The 25121-nt window shown below is 39.5% G+C and overlaps 1 protein-coding gene across 5 annotated transcripts in view; it reads right to left on the bottom strand.

Moving 5' to 3' along the window:
• Positions 1–25121, bottom strand: part of Sorcs1 (sortilin related VPS10 domain containing receptor 1) — a 497305-nt gene that overhangs the window by 132623 nt on the left and 339561 nt on the right. For all 5 annotated transcript variants that reach the window (XM_048338294.1, XM_048338297.1, XM_048338296.1 and 2 more), the window contains exon 5: positions 20910–20983. In XM_048338294.1, coding sequence (XP_048194251.1) covers positions 20910–20983 — 74 coding nt within the window. The remainder of the gene's footprint in view (positions 1–20909; positions 20984–25121) is intronic.

The raw sequence follows: 25121 nt of genomic DNA, 5'->3' as shown, positions 1-25121 counted from the left end.
CTGTGTGTCTGTGTGTTTCATATAATCTCGATTCTGTATATACAGGGGAGCAAAGGGAGAATGGACACCCAGTGCTGAACAAAGGAACACATACAGCTTAGGGGACTATTGAGGAGGTGAGGACACTTCTTGCATGAAGTTCTTGGTGGAAATAAAGCTGAAAGTTAAAACAGCAGAATGAGAAAGAAATAATACATCCCTGGAGAATCACACTAACCATGTTTAATTAGGTCAAGGTGAATCTTCCGTGCCTCCCTCTCTACTTCTTCTCCCTTCTCTTGTTCTAACTGAGTAAGTTTGTGTCCCTCCACTTTCATACACCATTACTTTCTTTGTTTTTGTTGTTCCCTCTGTAGGAATGTTGGGGTCTAGAGAGACCTGAGTGGCCAGGTTCAAGCCAACACACCTGACCCCTAAACAGAAATCTTAGTGACAATGAAATGTGGAGAAATTGATTTTAAATGATGAAAGAATCCAATCACTTAGATTTTCTGTTGTTTTATATTTTAGTGATAGCATACCTGATACATGTTTACCATCTTGTTTTACTCAGTGATATACTTAGGAGATGGTTCTGTATCAGAACGTAAGACTGATGGGATAACTCTCTAAATTGCAGTTCTGTCAAATAAAATTGACCATATTCCATTAAATAAAAATACGCAAATTTACTTAGCCATTATCTATTGACAGATCCAAAGCAAAACAGGAACAACAATGGAAAGACAACCCACTGGAAATATGCATGGATGTTCATAATGGTCTTACCCTCTGGGAGAGTTCCAGGATTGTGGACAACAAAGAGATCCTAATCTCTATCTATCTATCTATCTATCTATCTATCTATCTATCTATCTATCTGTCTATCTATCTAATGACTAGATGTCTAAAAGAAAGTGCACATAATATGACACCCTTATAGTTAACATTTATAATTCTGTTCTTTTAAAAGAAATGAGACTTTCGAAGCCAGGAAGACTAAGACTAATGGGGATAGATAGTCAATATAAACAAAAAGGGACTAGGAGAGCAGGGTCAAGGGGCAAAGGGGAAGGCAGAAATTTCTCAAATGCCAGAATACATACATTCTGATCCTTCACTAGAAAAACTAATACTGCCAACAAGCTGTGCCAGGAAAACAGTGCCACAGCTCCCAGAAGGGATGTCTCTATTTTTATGTTAAATTCAAGAAAGAATGTGGCAAGTTGGGATTCCAGCTCGGACAGAAAAGGCCATGTTTAAAGAAAACCAGGAGAGACAAGGACCCCTTGTTCACTCTTTCCCTTCCACCAAAGATCTAGAACTTTAAGATAGGGCAGATATAAATTTAAAGGAACTGAAACTGGAGTATTTTCCTTCTGGAGATACTTAATACATGTAAATTATATTTCAAGGGAATATAGTTCTCTTATATCTGGGGACAACCCTTTCTAATTTCTCTTTTTTTTGTCTGAATATTCTAAATAAAAGGGGTAAATGAACACACACCCAATATGTGCTGGGTTATTAGTTATACATTGCAGAATGCACTAAAGTATTTGAATATTGACTTTAGAAATATATATAAAGCAGAAACTAAAATAGGAGAAAAGCAATTAGACATCCTTATGTCTTCTCCTGACACCACCATAAATCACCCTGAATATTACTGTGTGCTGGTATTAGTATAAGTGACAAAGTAGAGATACAACTGCTCTAAGATGAGGGTTCATGGATACCCTCATATTAACACCATGCAGAATATATGGCTGGCCAGAGTTATCCTTAAATAGACGAATGAATGAATACAATATAGACTGGCAATCTCAAGTCTTTGGCTAGGGGAAGGGGAGTCCACCTAGCCGCATAAATATCTACCATAAGGAGACCCTGTCTCACAAAAAGAAAAGGTAAAGACAACAAAAAAAAAGAAGTCTTCATATAGGATGTTTTCTAAATTTGAAGATGGCTTCTCTATAGGCACATACAAAATATCTAATTAATTCTGATATTTCTCACAAACACAATGTCAGTTTCTGCCTAGGTTTGTCATATTAATGTGGATTAACCATCCTTGCAGCCGTTCCTCTAAGGATGATGCAGAGGTGTTCTCTTGTATTATTGCCACATGTCGGTATTTCTTAAAAAACAAATTGCTTAGGAAGGTTTTGCCCACAATGATCTCAATGCATATGGGAAAGAGATCTACTCAGTGAAACTTGGATGGCAGAAAAGATAGAACTGGGTTAGACATAGGAGGAAAGTAGATTTATCTTCATCATGAAGACAGAAGTCCCTGTAGTGTCAAATGGCAGCCATTCTTCTTAGCACTTTGTTTATTCATGAAGAATTTCTGGAGTTCTGAGTACAAGGTGTGAAAGGAGTTGGCACCCAGGGAAGATTGGGATGCTCTTTGTGAAAAGACTTTAAAGACCCTGCCAGTTTGCTTTAGAACTCATACTAAATGCTTGGCAAAAGAAGCCAGTGTGATAACTGGGAAAAGTAAATAAAACACCTTTTAATTTATCACAGATTTTTAAAAAATCAGTACTTCACTATACATGTGAATTCCTAAAGATGAGATTTCACATCTCAGTGTGACAGAAAGGAAAGAGAAGAGAAGGAAAAAGAGTTTGTCTAGGGGACCGGAGCACCAAAATGGAGAGACAAAGGGTAAAAGGCAAACCAATGTAACCACAATACTTATAAGACAATATGCTGTAAAACCAACTTACGAGTTGGGAAAAGTCCGGGGAGGGGGAAGGTGGGAGAAAACCGAAGGAGGTAAAATGTTTGATAAGAAATGTACTCACTGCCTTATGTATGTAACTGTAACCCCTCTGTACATTACTTTGACAATAAAAAATGAGCAAATAAAAGTACAGAGAAGAGAGGATATAAGAATAAGAAGGCCAGATGAAGGGGGTGGAGACTTGAAGGAGACCACCAGAGGAGAAAGGTGGAAAGAAGAGGTACTACACCCCCCCGCCCCCCCTTCCAGGGCAGATACAGTGACTTCCTGTTATCTGTTTACTCCAAAGCCCACACCACATGTATGCATGTATGCGTGAATGCCTCGTTATGATTATCATTGCTGCAAAATATGAAAAGAGCACTGGTTTTAAATTTGATTCTTAAATAACACATGTTCATTTAAAATAGATTGCCAGGTATACCAAACTATAAATAGGAAAATAAAACATCCACTATCCATCTATAAATGGCCATTTTTAACAGTTTATTCTCGGTCCTTTTGTATTTTTCTATTTTAAAATAATCATTCCTCTCATTTTTGTTGCAAATTTTGCATCATATCATTCATTACAATAAAACACAGAGTGCAATTTTTCCAGCTATACAAAATTCTCCAATTTACCAAATTACTATTCAAAGGATCTGGGAAATTACTATTATATTCAAAGGAGCAAAGGATCTGGGCGAGATAGTATTACTATGGGCAGTGTCTAAGTTTATGCTTTTATAGATGATGCAAATAAAATTAGCATATTAACATATACATTATTAAATGAAGGAATACTGATAATCAGGAATAGGCTATTGGTTTAAGCTTTGTGACATACATTGTGTGTCTTCTAAAAAGCTGATAAAATTACATTGCTTGGACCAACACGTATGTAAGTCTATTTCCTACTTCTCAACAAGGCTATATAGCATCTTCCAAAATCTTCTATCCATTTGGTAGGTCAATCAGTAGTACTCTTTTGCTTCAAGGTTTATTTTTTATTAATGAGATCACACATTTTATGCTAATTGCCCTTTTGCTTCTTTTTTTTTTTCTTTTATAAACTGCTTGTTCACATTTTTGGTCATTTTTGCAAGGATGCTTAAAATGTTTAGGATATCCATTCACTTCCTATTCCGTAATTAGATGCATTTTAAATGGTAAACATAAGAGTAATATTATTTGCAGAATTTACAGAATTGTTTAAAAACGGAGGTGACTGTTCTACATAGAGTTGTTTTTGTTTGTACAAGATAGTGTAGCTGAAGTTTCCCTTTTCTACCTTGGCTAGAACACTGGAAAAAGAAATGAAGTGAAGCTACACTTATACACACTCTGTGTGTGTGTATGTGTGTGTGAGAGAGAGAGAGAGAGAGAGAGGATGGGAGAGGGGAGAGAATATAGTAGAGAGAGGGGAGGAGTGGAGAGGCAGTATCTAACTGAATTGTACTAGAAGAATCCAGAAGTACTGGTGAATTCCACATCTTTATGAATATTCTAACAAATCAGTCATAAGGGAGGAAGCACTTTTTTTTTTTAAGCCAGGGAATCTTGCCCATAAGTAGCAGGTGGTACAGCAATGGTGCAGTAAAGCCTAACTGGGATCATTTGGCCTCCAGCTTAGAGCCAGGGCACAGAGATGCCTGAAGAGAAGGAAAATCAGTAGTAAAGAAACAAAACAAAATCCAGAATTGGGCTTGTAGGCCATCTGTTCCATACACCGAGTTGGTGGAGCAACTAAGCAATGTCACAAATTTTTCAATGTAAACAAAAATCCTTATAAAAGAATCCAAGCTAATAAAAATAGAGAAGGTGAACAAAATAAAGAAAATCTTGGAACATCACCAACATAGCTATTGGTACAGGTGAGAAAATTGTTGTTAAAGTGAGTAGCTACAATGTAGAGCCTGAAAGTTATCTTCCAAAATATTTATTAATTACCATGATGATTCTCACAAATGTTTATACATGCTTAATGTGCCTCCTGCTAGGAGTTGGAGTTCAATTTCCCTTCCTTTGATTTTCAAAGGGATGTAAAAACTTAAGAGAAACAGAACCATTGCACTGGAGAAACCTGGTAGAACACTACCTTATTCAAAGGACTGAATGAAGTAAACCACAGTGGTAGTAAGGCCTCTTCATACTTTCTCATCCATATGATATGGAAGGCAAATCAATTCTAGGCTCTCTGGTCCAACAATTGGTAACCCAGTAACCATGAGAAATGGTCATTCTACAATAGGCCTGACTGGTGCTCTTCAAACTTGTCCAGGTCATCAGACACGAAGAAAGGCTGTGGAATTGTCACAGATTTAAGGAGGCAAAAAGTCTAAGATAAATAGATGTAAGGTGAAGTTCTGGATTCGATCCTGGATTAGAAGAGACATTAGCAGAGAATCTGGAGGTCATCAAGGTAAAGTTTCTTTTTGAGTCTTGGTAGTATTTTACTAGTGCCAATTACCTACTTGTGAAAATTGAACCTTGAAGATCCAAGGTATTGACATCAGGTGAGGTGACTGGGGTAGCTCAAGTGGTAGAGGGCTTACCTAGCAAACAGGAGATATACCACCAGTGTCTCTCTCTGTTGCTTTCTGTGTCTGTCTCTCTCTCTCTCTCACTCACACAGTAATGCTAGTCAGAGTATGTGGTGATCTCTCAGTAACCTCACAATTGTTCCTAATTCTAAAATTATTTGAAAATAAAAAGCAATACCATGGGTAACTAGGCCAAAATTTCATAAGAATATATTGAATTATAGAACCAGTATAAATGGAAAATATACATATTTATAATTCAATGTTATCACACAGAATGGATTGCCCTTCTTATCATTCATTATATAAAGCTAGTTTTTTTAAAGCTGTATTATTTCAGCATTTCTCATTTAGAAATTCAACATGCATTAAAAAAAGATGGGGGAAAGGAAGGTGGGAGAACAACAAGGGATGGGGTAACAAGTATGACAAGAAATGTACTCATTACCTTATGTATGCAACTGTAACCCCTCTGCACATCACCTTGACAATTAAATTTAAAAAAAATTTTTTTTTTTTGGCCAGTCCTGGGCCTTGGACTCAGGGCCTGAGCACCATCCCTGGCTTCTTCCCGCTCTAGGACAGCACTCTACCACCTGAGCCACAGTGCCCCTTCTGGCCGTTTTCCATATTATGTGGTGCTGGGGAATCAAACCTAGAGCTTTATGTGTAGGAGGCAAGCACTCTTGCCACTAGGCCATATTCCCAGCCCTAAATTAAAATTTAAAAATATAAAATTACATAATTTCTCAAAAAATGTAACTAAATCCAGGCAAGCCAGGGCCACATCAGGAGAAACATATTCTGGGTCCAAAAGGAAAAGAAATGGAAAAAAATGAAAGAAAGAAAGAAAGAAAGAAAGAAAGAAAGAAAGAAAGAAAGAAAGAAAGAAAGAAAGAAAGAAAGAAAGAAAGAAAGAAAGGAAGGAAGAAAGAAAAAAAGAAGGAAAGAAAGAAGGAAGGAAAGAAGGAAGGAAGGAAGGAAGGAAGGAAGGAAGGAAGGAAGGAAGGGAAAGAGAAGAAAGAAAGAAAGAAAGAAAGAAAGAAAGAAAGAAAGAAAGAAAGAAAGAAAGAAAGAAAGAAAGAAAGAAAGAAAACTAGTAAGGTTAAAGTAATATCTTTCATTACTGGCTTTTCTTACTTTCAATTTGTTCAGAAGTAAAAAAGCAATGTTCATAGCCAGAATTCTTATGCATTTGAGAGTTTTCCTGGTTGATCCAGAACAACACAAATTTGGAGACAGAATAACCCTGCTGGGCTCAGATGCTGTTGAAATACAGAGGTCAGACATGAGGTTTGCACCAAGGGGGCTGTGAGCTCTGGCTGCTTGGGACACCCATCTCCCAGCCACTTTGCCTTCCTTTCCTCCTTAACTGCTCAGGAAAGCTAAGAGCTCATAGGAGGCACTCGAAAGAGTTGGTTTGTTGTCTAAGATAGCAATGTGCAAACGATCTCAGGCACATAAATATTCTAACAAGTTTCATCTTGTCACAATAGAGTCATAAAGTTGCTCTGCTCAGTACATGATAATGGCTGTGTAATTCAATTATTGGTAGTATTTGTCTTGTGGGATTTATCTGCCTTAAACTTGGGCAGCCATGTAAAACCCTTACCATAAATCTCATAAATGCAGGTTCTGTCCCTACCCTGGGGCACATCTTGCCATGCCTGGGAAAACCTTGACAGCTTTTTCTAAATTATGGAATTGTTCTGTTTAGAGGTGTTGATGTTTTAAGTGCCAGAGCCAACAATAAAAAACAGGAAGACAGGTCCATTTCCTCCAGTTATTCTCTTTAGAGGAAGATAGATCCTGATTGACAAAGTTCCATTCTCTTTCCAGAAGGCTCTTCTCATCCATTTTAGTAAGTTTTAGAAGCAGTTCCTACAAGTCTCGGAAGGTCAGGGGAAATGGTTTCTGTAGTCTCCTTGAGTCTTGAGATTCTGATGCACAAATACATCCATCCACATGGGTTTCACAACACTTGCTTTGCGGATGTTTCTTTGTCCAACTCGCCTTTGTTTCCCCACAGTCGAAGGAGGCATGTTCTCAGGTTGTTTGGGGGTGATCTATCTTGAATTCATCATTTTATACCTTATAAATTATATACAAAGACAATAAATGTCTAGGACTAACTTGTTCTCTATATCCAGTCTTCATTTTACTCATTAGGTAAACATGTATTCAGTGAGCTACAAATATTTCATCTATCCCAAAATGGACATGTTTTAAAGTTTAACATCTCTTAGACCACTTACTTAGGGTACATAGGTGACATGCTTTTGTAGGGGATATTGAGATGGCTTTGTACTGCACCTGTTGGACTAAGCTGTATCTGTATTTCTCAGAGTGTCTGTATGACTTAGGATGGATTTGAAGGAATTAAAGGTGAGCTTTGGCACATAGGAGAGAATCAGAAGCAGACATTTCCTTTTGAAGGCACTAGGCTGGAGGAGACAAAAGGGAAATGAAGGGGGCTGCTAGATTTACTGTATCCTTGCTCTTCTCCTGATTTCATGCTGATCTTTCCTTCTAGATTGGCAGGCATGTAATCTTGGACTCCAAACCTCCTTGGCTATAGCAGCTCTTTTGAATAACTATGAAGACGCATAACCCGTCTGTGTTCTTTGATAAAAGTTCCATTTACTGTCTTACCCATGCACCCACCATCTCCTTGAGAACAAGGACTCCTTCCTAAAACTTTGTGACTAGGAATAAAAGTAACTCTATGTTAACTGAATTTTTAAAATAACTTAGTATTAACTAAGTATTAACTAGGTGATTTGCGAAACATAATACTGAGACACTATACTAAAACAAGAAACTCAGATTCTATTCATCAGTCCTGATTCTGGGGCAATATAAAAGGAAACCACATGCACACATTAAAAATTGATACTGTAAATGTAAATCATTGAATTTATTCAAAATAGTATTGCTAATAAAGATCTTCTCCCAGTCTGAGGGCTTTCTATTTATCTTGTTAGCTCTATCATTTGCTGTGCAGAAGCTCTGCAGTTTGATGCAATCCCATTTGTTCAACCTTGCTTTGATGTGTTGTGTTTCTGGGTCTTTATTAAGAAAGTTTCAACCTGTGGCAAGGAGGCCAAGTGTTTCTCCTATTCCTTCCTGCAATATTTTCAGGGTATCTGTTTTTACATAGAGTTCTTTGATCCATTTGGAATTGATTCTGGTGCAGGGTGATATATAAGGATCTAGCTTTATTTTTTTAGAGGTGTTTTACCAATTTTGCCAGCACAATTTGCTGAAGATCAGGCTGTCTTTTTTCCATCCTATTTTTTGGCTTCCTTATCAAAGATTAGGTGACTATAGGTCTGCGGGTTCATTTCTGGGTCTTCAGTTCTATTCCATCGGTCCTTAGGCCTGTTCTTGTGCCAGCACCAATCTGTTCTTATTACTATAGTTTTGTAATGGAGTTTTATCAAAAGGATTAAAAGCAAGATCACACTAAAGGTACCAGCACAACTATGTTTATAGCAGCATAACTTACCATCACTAAAGTATGGAACCAACCCAGATACCCCTCAGTAGATTAATGGATCAAGAAAATGTGGTAGATATATAAATGGAATTCTATGTTTCTAATAGAAAGAATGACTTGGCCCCATTCATGAGGAAATGGAAAGACCTGGAAAAAAAAATATACTAAGTGAAGTGAGCTAGACCCCCAAAAACATAAACTCTATTGTTTCACTCATTGGAAACAATTAGTACTTGTCTAGAATAGTTCTAGCAGAGGAGCACAATAGGTCAATAGCAATGTACATATGATTACATAAGAGGAGGCTAAGCGAATTAACTATAAGATTTGGAAATAAGTGGTTTATCTTTTGGTGATATTTTCAATGTACCATATGAAATTATGCCTTTTTCTTTTGTCTTTCTCCCCCATGATTTTACCCCTGATGTCACTGTACCTTGCTTTGGTACACTGGGTATTGTATGTATGTTAATTAGAATTAGGGAAGGGGAACACCAAAATGGAGAGACAAAGGATAAAATGTGAACCAATGCAACCACAATACTTACAAGACAATAGGCTATAAACCAATTGTACAACTTGAGGGAGGATGGGGAGGGAATCGAGGAGGGGGGAAGATGGGAGAAAAACAATGGAGGAGCTAACAAGTTTGATAAGAAATGCATTCACTGTTTCACGTATGACACTGTAACCCCTCTGTACATTACTTTGACAATAAATAAATAAATTAAATTAAAAAATAGCATTGCTATATTGCAGAAATACATTAATATCAATGTCCTCTCCTCCTCCTCTTCTACTTCTTCCTCCTCTTCTTTCTTCCCCTCTCTCCCTCCCACCTCACTCTTTCAGTACTGAAGGGGACACAGGGCCTGTGCTTACTTGGCAGGAATTCTATCATTTGAGCCACACCCCAGACCTTTTGGATTTGGTAATTTTTTTTTAGATCAAGTCTTGAATTTCTACACAGACTGGCCAGCATTGCAGTCGTATTTTAGCTCAAATGAAGTACCATATCCAGACTATTAGTTGAGATGGGGAGGCAGGTCTAGGTAGCATGATTGTGTGGGCTGGCCTCAAACTTGGATTATCCCATTCTCTGCCAACCAGTCACTGGAATTGAAGAGATGAGCCATTATAATCGTATCTGAATTTTTTATTACAGTAGCTACCATTTATTCACCATATATCATGTGTCCAACCTAATTGTCTGATTTTGATTCTGACAAGAATTTGAAGATAATCTTATGATATTTTGCTGATGACTACTGTGAGACAAAACAAAGTGGAACAGCTCTTTAACACTCCTTGAAATAAGATTCTAGCTAAAGTGTTCTGACAGCAGGACTGTTATTCTTGACCACCACTCACCATTTCTTATAAATTAAAAGGCAATACTCACGTGAATCATGATTAAACAAACAAGGAAATACTTCTGAAAACATGATAAAACTCTCCAAATCTGTTGAATTTGAAGTGGGCTTTGATAACCAGCATTAAATCAATATCCTTTAGTACTCAGTAATGACAAATTAGGAAGGCATAAATAGGAGAACCAGGAGCGTACATCTCTCTCACTTTGTCTTTTCACTGTCATTCATGGAAATGATATACACTCTATCTTCACAAGAATTTTCAGTGCCAATTGGGAGAAGTGATTGAATCTCTGTTTAAAGATAGAGAGGCTGCAGCCTAAGAGAGGAGGAAATCATTGAGATACAGGAACACAAGTCAATGACAACCATTAGTGAATGCAGGATGCAGTGGTCAAGGCTCACACCTCAGATGGGGACATTTAGCTTCATATGTAGGGAAAACTTGCTAAACATAACAAAAGTTAAGTATGTGGAGGAAAAGAACAGTGGGTGGGAAAACACTACTCCAGTGGAGATCAAGAACAAGATAAAAAGACAAACCATCAGGCCTCTTAAGGATAATGGAAGTGCTCTCATCTAGGTCTCCTAGTGCAGGTGCAAGAAATGCAAAGCACACCCTGATGGTGAGATCTCCAGCATGACCTCCTGTCCCTGACCACTGCTCTTTACAAACCACACAGGGTTCCGCTCAGACGGTAGGGGGTGAAGACACAACCAGGAATACCTGGGAGGATAAGGGAGGACCTAAGAAGAAGAGTTGGCAACTGAAAGAAAGCAAAAAAAAAGGGGGGGGGGGGACTCAGTTGTTGTTTTTCTCAATGGTCTCATTTTCTGAAATGAGTGAAGAAGCTGTCAGCATCAGCCACTCCAGGCAAGCTCACTGGAAGCCTAGTCTAGGGTCCAGACATTAGGTCTTTATTTGAATTCCTCTACTGTCATGGATGTCCTTCCTACTTAGGTTGGTCAGCTGAGAGCAAATAAACAAGTATAACAAAACCTGTGCCGTAGCAGACAAATGGAGAGAGGATAGGAAGATGAGGACAGTCAAATAGAGCCAAGTAACTTAAAGGGAAGAGTGGCGTTGGGATACATGGCAGAAGGATGAAGGAAGATATAACACTGATCACTGGGCTCCTACTTTGACATATTGAACTGAAACACCTTTACTTGACTACTTATGGCATAAAAAAGGAAAGAAAAAGAGACCTGTGCCTTCTAAACGTTCTAGAATTATCCCCTTCTAGATATGTACTTCAATGTCTTTGAAACTCTAATGTTTGCAAGATAGGTAGAAGGGACGGGGTCACCTCTGATGGCTGCTAATTTAACAAATGAGGTCTACTTAATGAATTTCAGTCTGCTTATGTTTGAGGGTTGACGTGTGCATGTGTGCATACACGTGTGTGGGAATTTGGTGAACATCAGTACTTTTGTGAGGGTGTAGGTGTGGGTCTGGTTGTGGGTGTGGATGTTGGTATCCAAATCTATGAGTTTCTGCTACCTTGGTGAAAGGTAAAGCCTTGGTCCTTAAGGAACTTGTCTTTTAGCAGGTAAGAGAGAAGAGGATTTAAAAACAAAAACCTCATATATTTATAAAACATGCTAAATGCTAAGTTGCCTAGTGATAATAATGATGTTATGTCAGTTCTCAAAACCAGACTTTGCAGAAGGAAAAATGAAGCCTAGGAAGGTGAAATATAGGATTATCCAGTTATGAAATAATGAGACTGGGATTTGAACTTGGATATGTTGGCCCTAAACCTGTGCTCTTCCTTCCAATCACACATAAAGATCTGCAATATTGTGTGTGTTATGATGCACTACATATGAGTTTGGGACAAAATAACAATTAAATTCAGATAAGAATAAGATAGGAAGAGCCAAACAAAGCTCCTTGGTAAAGGTTAGTGTTGATATCATGCTAATAAAATCCAATATTATGATCCTAATGATAAATGAAGATGTTCATACATTACCTTTGTATAAAAAAAGGGGGGGACAAAATCTCCTGACATATATGAGGTCCTGAAAACTAATCATTGTGCTCAAATCCATAAGGATAATTTATTCCTAGGTAGGGATATATATAAAACCATAGATACCCCTGCTTCCTGTGCATTGAGAAGTAAAGAATAGCCTGCCTACTCTGCCATCTTGATATCCTAAGTGAACAAGATGAAGCCACCATGGCCTGAATGCTCTGAATGGAAGAACAGCCTAAGAAGACCAGAATGGCCACTCTCTACTCGGGAATTTAGGGAATCTGGGCCCCTCTTGTTCCTCAATGCTTGCTCCCTGAAGGCCTAGTTCTAGTCTGAAGACAGGGCTGTCTCCACAGAGAACTTCAGCTCCAGTAATACAGGGAATGTCAGCACACGGCATGCAGTAGCAACCATAGCTAGAGTTTGAACAAAGGGGTGCAGGAGAAGGAGAAGGAAAGGATAGTGCACTCCTTACAAGAGAAATCTTAATGGTAAGTGTTTCAAGGCTCAGCTCATAAACCTGTGAGCCAGGAAAGATCCCTTGGCCTCAGTGGTGTGCTTCCTGCAAGCTGGCTCACTGTCATGGCACTTTGGCCTCCAGAGGTTGAATAGCATAGCCCTTCTTACAGGGCTTCCTCCCAGAACTGCAGAAAAATCAAGACAACGGGCTAAAGGAACGTACATGTCGAAGGGAGGTGCATCTTTTCTACTTTTTTGACCCAGGAATTCATAACAGAAGCTCAGAGAAGACAGACTCTCAGTTTCTCCTTTACACTTCAGTGACCCCAACACTGATTTCAATAAGACCTCCATTCTGCCAATCCCTTATTGTCCCATTTTACAGCTCTCAGTGATAGCCATTTTGAAAATATTTCCCTAAACCTAAAGTGGTGTAGAATTATAGGAGGAAACAATAAATAAATAATCCATGCTCCAGGATATTCTTATATTTATCCTTCTAGATATCTTTCTCTCTCTCCTCCCTTCCTCCCTCCCTCCCTCCCTCCCTCCCTCCCTTCCTTCCTTCCTTTCTTTTAGATAGCATCTGCAGGTTTTCACCAAAGCATACTGAATTTCTAGTTTGCAGAACCTAGGAGAATAAAAATGGAAAGGCCCAATCTCTTGTTATAGATTCCATTCAATCCACCAGAGAAAAGAGAAAGATACTGAGGCATTCACATGCCATATCCTACACATCCTTTTAGGGTAGATATTAAGTTTCAGAGATGCTGTGTTGGATTGCCAGGGTATCTGTATGCGGAAGAAGAAGGACCATGGTGACATAGTATCTTAGAGGCAAACTACAAGTTAACAAAAATAAAAAAGAGGGAACCCAGAAACTAGTTCAGTGTCAGGACTGACAAGGCCTCAAGAATGAATGGCAATGACTTGAGTCAGAATCAGAGAAACCATTTCTCTGGTTCCGGGCCCATAGATAGATGTGTGACTCAAAGCTTTTAGGGCCTTGTGGCATAACTGGACTTACAGGATAGAAGTATAACCTGACTTAGGGGATTGTAATCACTTTGAATAATGACTTAATAACAATATCAATTAATTACTTTTTTTTTTTTTTTTTTGGCCAGTCCTGGGGCCTTGGACTCAGGGCCTGAGCACTGTCCCTGGCTTCTTCCCGCTCAAGGCTAGCACTCTGCCACTTGAGCCACAGCGCCGCTTCTGGCCGTTTTCTGTATATGTGGTGCTGGGGAATCGAACCTAGGGCCTCGTGTATCCGAGGCAGGCACTCTTGCCACTAGGCTATATCCCCAGCCCAATTAATTACTTTTTAAAGGGAATGTAATATGGAGGTCAGATCTGGCCAGCAAAAGAGGGCAGAAGCTGACTCCATCTCCACTATCTCCCCAGCCCCCTCTGCTCAGAGGCCTGTGGGAAGATTCCTTCTCCCCATAAACAGTAGTGCCCCGCCCCCCAATCCCTGGGCCAGTTCTTGATATGCATGCCTACAGGGGAGGGAAGCCCCATCCCCAGGTAATGAGAGTTCCTAAACCCCAAAAGACAGGGGTGGGCACATGGCCTATAGGTTACTGAAGCTGTCAGGTGCTTGGAACTGGGAGCTTCCTGTGACCCTGCCCCCCTGACCTGACCCTATTTAGGGGCAGGCCAGCTCAGGCACCATTATGCCATACCACATGTTCGAGTCTTGTGTCTGTCGTCCCCATGGCATCCCAACTCAGCTCTCCATTGGAGCTGAATTGGTTTGTTGCAATCCTCTGGAAGTAAGCCTCTGTGCCACTGTTCTGTTTTGTGTTATATGTTTTTCTGAAACCTGGGACCAGTCTATCAGGAACTTCCCCAATAAATTCATCTTTTTACTTGAGACTGTCTCTGAGTGGTGGACTCTTGGAGGGATGGGGGATTCTCCCCCTCCACCCCCATGCCATTACAGGAACAAGCTCTAGACAAGCTTCCCAGATCCATGACAAATGGGAGAACATGAAGGTATAATAGATATGGAATCATAGCACAAGACATAATAAGATACTAACATAGTAAGTCAGACACTCCTAGGGTTTAAATGCAATAATTATTGCATACTATCCTGTGGTGTTAGGCAGAATTATTTAACCTCTATGGGATTTTTAGAAAATTTACCTCCTTATTTATTTCTCATGTAAAAGAAGGATTCATATATCCATGGATAATGAACTCCTCTTGTTAACACCTTCCCATTCTTTGGTGAAAGTATGTCAGCCATTTCTGGGGTGTAACTGTTCTTTATTTTATGTCAAGGTGCTTTACTAAAGTTGAATCTCCCCTCAGGTATGTCTCTGGGCATGTTACCTAATCAGGCCCATATGATTCGATTATAGTAATTTTGCCTGAAGAAGTGAGAAGGTATTTTCTTTCTTTTGGAAGATGTAACCTGCCAGAGGTAACTTGGAAGCATGGCTGAGGATGAAGCTAGCACAGAGGAGAGGTGAACTAAGTGACAGAGACAGAACAAGATGTGTGGCATTTAATAAGCCTCTAGATTTAGTGGGGATAGAACTAATGCTAACTCTTCTCATTTTTCAGATTCACAAGTCAATTATTTTTTTTAACAAGTTGTATTATTCTATCATATCTGTAGTCTTGACCCATAAACATTTTTCTAGCCATGATTTTTGGGATTGATTTACATAATGCTTACAGGATGCTGTAGTACCAAGTTTGGCCCACAGCAAGTGTTGAAAATGTATGATTTTTTTTTTTTTTTGGCCAAAAATGACTGGGAAATCATCCACACTGACTGCTAGTGGAAGTAGGGAGAAACAAAATGTGTACACAAGTTTGAACACATCGGGTATGGATTTGTAAGCATTTCTTGATCTCTTTGCTATTCGATATTGCTGGCATGTGTTCCCCCTCACAATGGCCTCCCTCCTCTCAACATATCAGTGAGATGAGCTTTGCATCCAAAATAACAAAGGTCAGTTATTGAGCTAACTCTTCATTTCCCGTGGGTGAATCTGTCACAGAAAATATCTAATCACCATTTAATCCTCCCCCATTTTAGCCAGTGTCATGCATATCAGACCAATATAATAAACAAATCTGAGCCTATTTTTAATTAGGTGAAATGGTGCTAAGGTTTCCTTGTCATTTTCATACTTAATAGGATGCTTGCTACTCATATTAAGAACTACTGTCCACTGCCAACAAAAGTCACAAAGTCAGAGTGAATAAGTTTAAAAATCTGGTGGTAGCCAGGCACCAGTGGCTCACACCTGTAATCTTAGCTACTCAGGAGGCTGGGATCTGAGAACTATGGTTCCAACCTAGCCTGGACAGAAACGTCTCCGTGAGACTCTTACCTCCAATAAACTACTCAAAAAATTCAGAAGTGGCACTGTGGCTCAAGTGGTAGAGTGCTAGCCTTGAGCATAAAGAGGTTTAGGATAGCGCCCAAGCCCTGAGGTCAAGCCCCATGATTAGCACCCCCACCCCCCAAAAAAATCTGGTTGTTACCCATTATTTATGTTATGATGGTTAAATTACATCGCTTTTCTATTTCATTAGAATAGAGATAATAATTACTATCTAACAACAGTGAGAATGATAATCAAAGGTAATTGTGAGCCTAGACCATCATAGTGACTTAACGAACAGGAATGTCTCAATGGATTTTTATCTGGATGTTAGTCAGCTCTCCCATCTGTACATTTTCCCTAATGAGAGCCCCTCATCCCTTCGTAAATAACAGAAGTTTCAAAAATTATTTTCTTTGGAGCTGAGACTGCTTCCAAAATTGACACAAGGCATTATATAAAATGCATTTTAGCAAAATATTTTCCCTAAAGGATTAGGTGAGTTTTTATGTTTAACTGATAGCAATGGTGGTCTTATTTTTTCCTACGTGGTATTTCTATTGTATTAGGAGACAGGATAGCTTAGATGAAGGGGCTGAAGATCACTGAGAACTAAGCTCTCTCTTTGCCACTTAATGAGGATTAGGGGGATATTAAGTCACTTTTCTGTGCCTAAGAATTAAAACACATTTCACTCAGCCTCAAATGATACAATTTGATTGTATGTCAATTTCTTTCTTCTTTTTTTTTTTTTTTTTGCCAGTCCTGGGCCTTGGACTCAGGGCCTGAGCACTGTCCTGGCTTCTTTTTGCTCAAGGCTAGCACTCTGCCACTTGAGCCACAGCGCCACTTCTGCCCATTTTCTATTTATGTGGTGCTGAGGAATTGAACCCAGGGCTTCATGTACGGGAGGCAAGCACTTTTGCCACTAGGCCATATTCCCAGCCCCTGATGTCAATTTCAATCCTCTATTTCAGTTCCCAAAGATGTCTATCTGGCATAAGAAATATATCATCTTCTGTGTCCAGATACCAAGATTCACAGAAAAAGAATCAAGCTGGATGATGAAACTTCTCAGGTGTTAGATTGGAAGCCTAAAGCCAGTAGTGTCCAGCTGTGTCACAAAATGGGGAAAGTCAACAAGAAAATGAAGTTAATAAAGGGGGAGGGGGAAAGCAGGACAAATATAAATATAGTAGAAATATAGAGTCAACTATTAGCAGTGTTATTACTACTTGCTTCCAGGTATTCCACTTAGTTCTGAAGGCATGCAGAATTGACTTAGTTTCCCCATAATCCCTTACCTAGTAAATGGAAGAGACAATCTGAGGTCTATTTGAAGCCCCAACTTGCTAGCCTATCTTGCCTCTCAGTATAATGTATTTCTGACATGGGAAAGAACCCAACCACTATGGCTATAATTTAAACACAAAGGACATCTAATCCATTAAGAGTAACATTAGGCTAAGATATATTTAATATGATGTCCTAAGTCCATTCTAGAAGCAATCAGAACACCTTAGAAGAAAGTTTGTGTTTACAGGCCTCAGGGTAGTAATCACTAAGATAAGGTATGAATGAGATGGTACACCCTATAATTATTTTACATTTGCCATTTATTGCTTCTAGGAGTTATATGACTATTGCCACACAAAATAAATACAAGTTAAAAGTGTGCTATATGATGCCAGAAAGTGACAATTTCATCTTTTTTTTTTCTATGAGCAGTATTCTATTACTATCCATAACCACTGAATGGTTCAGTTTAGGGTTAGAGAAATCCATTTTGGACCCTGGCTATGTTAAGAGCTATGGCACTGAGCAGTTTATAAGGTCTTAGTCTTTCTCTGGAAAAGTTGCCATGTTTAAACAACACTTAGTGGTCTCTTGCAAAGCCTGGTTGGAGAGATACTCAGGCAGGCACAATGACCAATAGACCTTTGAGTTTTTACTACTCATCGTCCTAAGCCAGATTTCCAGGGCTCATGGCTCCAGCTCAAAGAGGAAAGCCAAGAGACAGCAGTAATAGTGGCTATTGACTTAGGAGATCATGGGCTTTGGAAATAACCTGCTTTTAAATCCTAGCTTTGGCATATTCCAGCTCTATGACCATGGCCAATTTACTTAACCTCTCTGTGCCACAGATTTCCCATCTGTTAATTATGGTAATGAATAGCTTCCTTCAGAAGATTGTTATGAGGATTAAATGGCTTAAGTTTGAACAGTGTTTATCTTATGGCTTCACTGGGAAATATGCATCTTACTATTCCCATAGGAAAAAAATAAAGTTTATTCATTTTCTTTAACATAAAGATTAATTAGAATTTATGTTCATTAATAGCAGATGATTTCATAAAGATGATAATTTTATGACATTTGGTTACCAGGATTTTGCTCATCAATATTTCAGGTAGAAGACCCCTCTTCAAGGATAGATAAAGAAGGGTAGAAATTAACATGGGGGAAGCAGAGATGACTATTCAGCTTACAATAAGGGCACACGTAAATAAGATCACCAACCAGCTGGAAAATATTGTTGGACATGTACCATGCACATGAAAATTATCTTATCTCAATTCTTGCCCATCATTTCAGGCAACGCTTTTCTTTATTCCTAGTGACAGAAAGAAACTTCCATCTCTTCCTCTGCATTGCTGCTGTCGGCAGATACTTATGATCATGTGAAAGGCTGGCTGGAGGAAAGATCAATGCCTCATCATTTTCTCTTTGGCAAAACACTGACTTTGTTTCCAGGATAAACAAAGAAGAGAACATGCTCATGTTTTCTGTTAATTCATTTTAGGGGAAAAAAAATGAGGCCTTTCTGTAGCACTATGAGAGAGAAGGAAGGGGGAGAGGGAGGGATGGAGGGAAGAGGGAAGGAAGGAGGGAAAGAAAGGGAGTAAAGAGGGATTGATGAAAGAAGGAAGGAATTTCTCTTCTTTTAAAGCTTGACTTCATTATTTTTAGACAATGAGAGATTAATTGAATAAAAATGGAAAAAAAATGTTGACCAGGAAGAGACTGTTGGCTTCCTGGACCTGGGAAAGGTACATTTGTACTTTGGAATCAAGGCTCAAGTGATCCCTAGCAACAGCAATGTCCAAGGATGGTGAGTAAGCTTTTTTGCCACAGGACCCACTTCCGATAAAATTGTCTTATTATGACAGGGGAAGAAATGGTGTCATTCCACCTAGAAATCCTCCTGCATTGTCTTTGAGCCAACTTATTTGCAAATGGCTTAACATAAACTTTTTCAGGAAATTTCATGGCCTTTTTTAAAAAAGAGATTGCTCTAATGCAGTTCTTTCAACTCCCACCGGGATTTGAGGGCTGAGTTAGGAAATGAAAAGCATTTTTAAAAATGCATGCTCTTTAGTAGTTCATGGAGAAGTGAGAGGACTAGAGTGGAGTAAGGAGCTGTTATGTATGAATCATGGTCATCTCTTCTGTGTCTAGGTCCAAAGGCTGGTGAGGGACAGTGTGACTTCAGGAGAAATTGATTTCTGGATACTAAAGGAGGTGGGGAGACATTACTGCCTTGGTAGAAGGGAGCTCATTGGCTCCTAAATGTCAAAGTACTGTTTATTATAAACAATGCAGTTGTGAGATATATACACTCTTTGCTGAACCTTGTTTTCTATGGTACTATTTATAGTAGTTAAAGACAGATGCCTTTTCTATATGCAGAATACATAAAATCTGGATGCAGCAAATTAAACATTTTAGCAAAGGTTAGGATGAAATCTAAAAATGTATCAAATAGGTAATACAAAAATTATACTAGAATATTCTAGACATTCTCTTTGCTTTGCTAGGATCTAATATCTTGGTAACATTAAGAGCCAAAATTAACTTCTGTTATTTCCCTCACATTCAACTACAGCCACTTCTATTTTAACTGAAGATTGGTTAACAAAACTAAAAATACTAACTGCTATGTTTTTCTTTTGTCATATTCTCTCTCTTGCCTCTTCCATATTTTTCTTTTTTCCATTAACACGTTCTACTACCATATACAGTTGATTTTTTATGTGAAACATTAATACTTATCTCCACTTTATTTTTCTTAAAGTCAAGTAATATGTAACTATTATAGACATGGTTATATATGTGCATAGTAATGACCTATTCTTAAAAATGCCATAGGCACAGGTAAAAAGAAAACCCTAACATTCATGCAAATGTAAATAGGCACATTATACAGTTATGAAGTGAATGTTTCTATCTCACCCCAAATTCATTGGTTAAATTATTTGCTTCAAACCTCTAAAGTAATGGTACTTGGTGATTGTTGAAGCATTTGGGCAGTAATTGCAGTTGGATAAGTTCATGAGAGTGATGCCATCATTGTGTAATTAGTGTCATTATGAGGAGGAGAGATCAGAATTCTCATCATGTTCAGCATAAGATTGCAAGGAAAAAAGGGCCCTAATTATGCACTAAGTGTGCTGACATCTTGATCTTGAGCTCCCACAACTCTAACACTATGCAAATAATACCTGGTCATTAAGTGCCAGTGTATGGCATTTGTTATAGTACTTCCAACCAAGACCATATATGTTTTATGATTCACAATCTATTTCTGAAAGCTTATTGATTGCAAACCACATGGCAAGGAAAAAGGTCTAAAAGACCTAAAGCATATGGAAGACAGATTTACTTTTAGGCTGAAGAGGACCCACTGAGTTACATTACACACCTTTATTGTAGTATTCAATACATGTGCATAAAGTGCTTTTAGTAACAAAAGTTACTATTAATTTCTTTAAAAATATTTGGCTCACAGGTTCACCAACACATAACAAAGCAAATAAAATCACTGTGGTTCACTAACACCAGCAATCCATTTGAGTTAAGAAGATATTTGTGGTACAACTGTGAATAGACACTTAAAGCATTTATTACTCTTGTTGCTAACTCTTGCTCTTTGGTGAGCACTTACTAAGTGATGTCTTTAGGTGCTAGAGGATAAAGTGAAACTTACCAGTAAAACCTGTTTGGTACCACTCCTTCCTGGATAAGCAGCCACCTTCTCCCAAATTCAGCAGAACTGTATAACTGTAATGAAAATAAGTTAGTTAGCACTGTAGCCCTATGATCCATGAAACTCATAAGCATCCATTGTTTAAATCAGTGCCCATTTATTGGACACCTGTCGTGTGCCATGTGAACGTGCCATTTAAGTTATCCCCACTCCTGTATGTTCTTCAAAGCAAACATTAACATCTCCCTTTTACAGTTGAGAAAACTGAGGCTCAGAAGGGTTAACTATCCTTTTTTTTTTTCTTCAAAATGACATGTGTGGGGCTGGGGATATGGCCTAGTGGCAAGAGTGCCTGCCTCGGATACACGAGGCCCTGGGTTCGATTCCCCAGCACCACATATACAGAAAACGGCCAGAAGCGGCGCTGTGGCTCAAGTGGCAGAGTGCTAGCCTTGAGCGGGAAGAAGCCAGGGACAGTGCTCAGGCCCTGAGTCCAAGGCCCAGGACTGGCAAAAAAAAAAAAAAAAAAAAAAAATGACATGTGTGGTAGGTAGTTGGTTAAACTGGAGTTTATACATGGTTCTGCTTGAGAACAAAGTCAGCCGTTTCATTTTTACTTAGCTAAAACAAGGACAGAAAGACCAGAATATCATCTAGACTAAGTTCTGAGAGTACACAGTGCAAACTGAGCCAGACTAGAAACAATGAGAATTGCATGAGGCAGCCCATGATAAAGAAAGGCAGAGGAGTCAATTAGGGATGCTTCACAGAGGCTGTGGCAAACCAACTGGGACCTGAACAAATGACAGAATTCATGCCAACCAAAATGGCATTATTCAGAAAGGGAGCAGTGTGTGTCAAAGTGGTGACATGGGGGCAAGATATGAATAAACCTGAGTTATCTGCATGCATTTGGATGAATATGTGGAGGGCCACTTAGACATGGCTCTGAATACCGAGTTATAAAGAAGAAAATTAAATCAACAATGAGGAGCCAATGTCAATCTTTTTTGTAAGTGTAAACAAAGGAAACTAAGGGAATGAAACTCTTCCCATAATCCAAGAGTTTGGCATGCATTATTAATTTACCCCAACACACAACGCATGTTTGTATGAAGTATTATGGCTATTTTACAGATGGCTGCACAGCTGGTAAGATTTCAAATCCATTTGCTATACTGCTTTAGCACCCTTCAAAAGCAACTATACAGAATGGCTGCGCGGGAAATGTGGATTGACCTACACACTCCATCCCCAAAGATCTTTTCCTCTTATGATCTACTCTTCATTTCTCCCTGCTATGCCACCCTTCTCCTTCTCTTTTCCTCCCTTTTCCCCTCCCTCAATTTCTCTCTGCCTCCTCTTCCTCCCTCTCCCTCCTCCTCCTCCTCCTCCTCCTCCTGCTCCTCCTCCTCCTCCCCCCCTCCTCCCCCCCTCCTCCTCCCCCTTCCTACTCCCCCCCTCCTCCTCCTCCCCCTCCTCCCCCTCCTCCCCCTCCCCCTCCTCCCCCTCCTCCTCCTCCTCCTCCCCCTCACTCTTTCTCTTTCTCTTTTCTTTTCTTTTCTTGCTTACCCTTCTTTCCTCCCTCCCTCCCTCCCTCCCTCTTTCTTTCTTGTGGTTTTCTTGCTTGTTTGCTGGTACTGAGGCTTGATCTTACTGGGCTTGGCTTGCTTACTCAGAGCTGGTACTCTACCACTGGAGCCATATTTCCAACCCCATGTTTTTTTTGTTTGTTTGTTTGTTTGTTTGTTTTTTGCCAGTCCTGGGCCTTGGACTCAGGGCCTGAGCACTGTCCCTGGCTTCTTCCCGCTCAAGGCTAGCACTCTGCCACTTGAGCCACAGCGCCGCTTCTGGCCGTTTTCTGTATATGTGGTGCTGGGGAATCAAACCTAGGGCCTCGTGTATCCGAGGCAGGCACTTTTGCCGCTAGGCTATATCCCCAGCCCCCAACCCCATGTTTTGCTAATTTACTGGAAAGGGAGTCTTTGTGCACTTTTCTGCCTGGGCTAGCTTGGAACCATGATCTTCTGGTCTCAGTATCCTGTGTAATTAGTATTTCAAGTAATTGGCTTGATCAGCATGAGCTATCAGCACCCAGTCATTGCTCTGATCATCTTCATGTCATTTGAGAATCTTTTGACCCCAAAGTGTCTTCTGATGGTAGCCTAAAGAATCTTGTTTCCTTAGCATTTCTGGTTCCTATATGTGTTTGGTAACTGACTTGAAACATCTGGAACATCATCTTTCTTTTCTATGTCTGTTCTGTGGCCTACCTGACCCTCAAAAGTCCACCACCGTGTATCTGCCAGCTACTCCACTTAATGGATGGTGAGTCACTGCGCTCTGAGTACAACCATCACCCTTCCTACTCCTCTCTCCCCAGGCACAACTCACAGTGAAATGTCAAATGACTAACCAAGTGACTCACCAAGGATGCTAATGCAGAAATCAGGTACAGCCCATCAGAGTATGCACTGACCCCTGAGTGGGACTTCTATCCATCTGATCAAAACATCCTGTATCCCCAGATGGATGAAATCTCTGGCTCCTAAAACAGTAGTTCTTTTGCCTCTAATGATACCAAAGACCAGCATGGAGACAAGGAGAATATGTGGCTTTCAGCTCCAAAGTGTTCTTTTATAGTTTCTTCTTTGCCTAATGCCAAAATTTATAACTTAAATGACTTTGAAGTCCTTTGTGATAACGGCTTAGTTCCAGGATGGTGTTAGTGAGGTGTGGTGAGAGATTGGACAATAGGGCATTTATAGGTGATTTGTGGGTGACTGGAAGCATGGTCAAAGATGATCGTGGACCCCAAGCCCTTTCTTCTGGGCCATAAGGTGAGCAGTTTTGCTCTGTCACATCCTCACTATGGTGTATTTCCTTACCACAGGCAGAAGCAAGTATAAATAATAGCATATCATAGATTGAAACCTCCAAAAATGTGAGTAAAACCACCTTTTTCTTTCTTTCTTTTTTATTTTTGCCAGTCCTGGGGCTTGGACTCAGAGCCTGAGCACTGTCCCTGGCTTCTTTTTGCTCAAGGCTACCCCTAGGACCATAGCTCCACTTTTGGCCTTTTGTTTATGTGGTACTGAGGAACTGAGCCCAGTGCTTCATGCATGCAAGGCAAGCACTCTACCACTAAGCCATATTCCCAGCCCCCTTTCTTTTTATACATTGATTATCTCTGGCATTTTGTTGTAGAAAGCTGACTGACACACCCATCTTACCTAAAAGAAACAGGGTTTTTCACTACCCTCCTGCTTGCTTGTGTTTTAAGAAGGCCCAGAGGAGATGGGAGAGAGCTTTCTTCACAGAAAGGAGAGAACGAGGTTGGGACTGCTTACTCCTTTGTGACTCAGAACCCAAGCAGCCAGTATGGTGACTGTGGTTCTCATACCCTGCACTTCCTGAGCATCTTACATGGAGTCATAAAGATTTGTGTAACAACAGATGTCATCAATTTCTCTCTGTATACTTGGTTTACTGTGTGTATGCATGTATATTTGTACATGTGTGTGTGAGAGCATGTGTTTCAGTACTAGAGCTTTACTTCAGTGACTCATACTCTCACTAAGCTTTCATGATCACCATAGTCTTTCCATTTGATCTACACCTCAGACCTGGCATTTTACTGATTAATTCAAAATGGATTCACTTAGACTTTAGTTCCTGAGCTGACTTTGAATCACAGTCCTTCAGATCTCAGCATCCTGAATAAATAGGATTATGGGCATAAGCCACCAATGCCCAGCTTGGTCTACTTAGTTATTAAGCCCAGAGATAGACTTCATTTGATAAGCTTAGAGTAAATTTAAAAAAAAAAAGAATTCACAACACTGGAATATGGCTATGTCTGTGTAAACAGACATCTATATTTATATGCAAAGCTTAATGCATAGAAACAGAATCAAGATGGTTCGAAATAAAAATTCAGCACATGAAAGGTGGACTTATGTTGCCCCTGTAAGAATCAAGCAGTAACTGTGAGGGCTCATCAGGTTACAACAGGGATTTTCATCTCCTTTCCCACAGAGAATCATCTCAGAAAAGAATTCCTGGATGGGAGAATCTACACTTTATCCTTTCCCCTATGTCTTTTAAGACGTCTGTATTAGGCTTGGATTCAATCCTGTGAACCAGCCAAGTATCTGTGAATATTAGATGATAGCTTCAAAAGTCTGCTTCATTATTTGTGAGCATCTAACG

The sequence above is a fragment of the Perognathus longimembris genome, chromosome 2 (genome assembly GCF_023159225.1).
Source record: "Perognathus longimembris pacificus isolate PPM17 chromosome 2, ASM2315922v1, whole genome shotgun sequence".
NCBI lineage: Eukaryota > Metazoa > Chordata > Mammalia > Rodentia > Heteromyidae > Perognathus > Perognathus longimembris.
The sequence above is the reverse complement of the archived record's forward strand: the minus strand, read 5'-3'. Positions and strand labels throughout refer to the sequence as shown.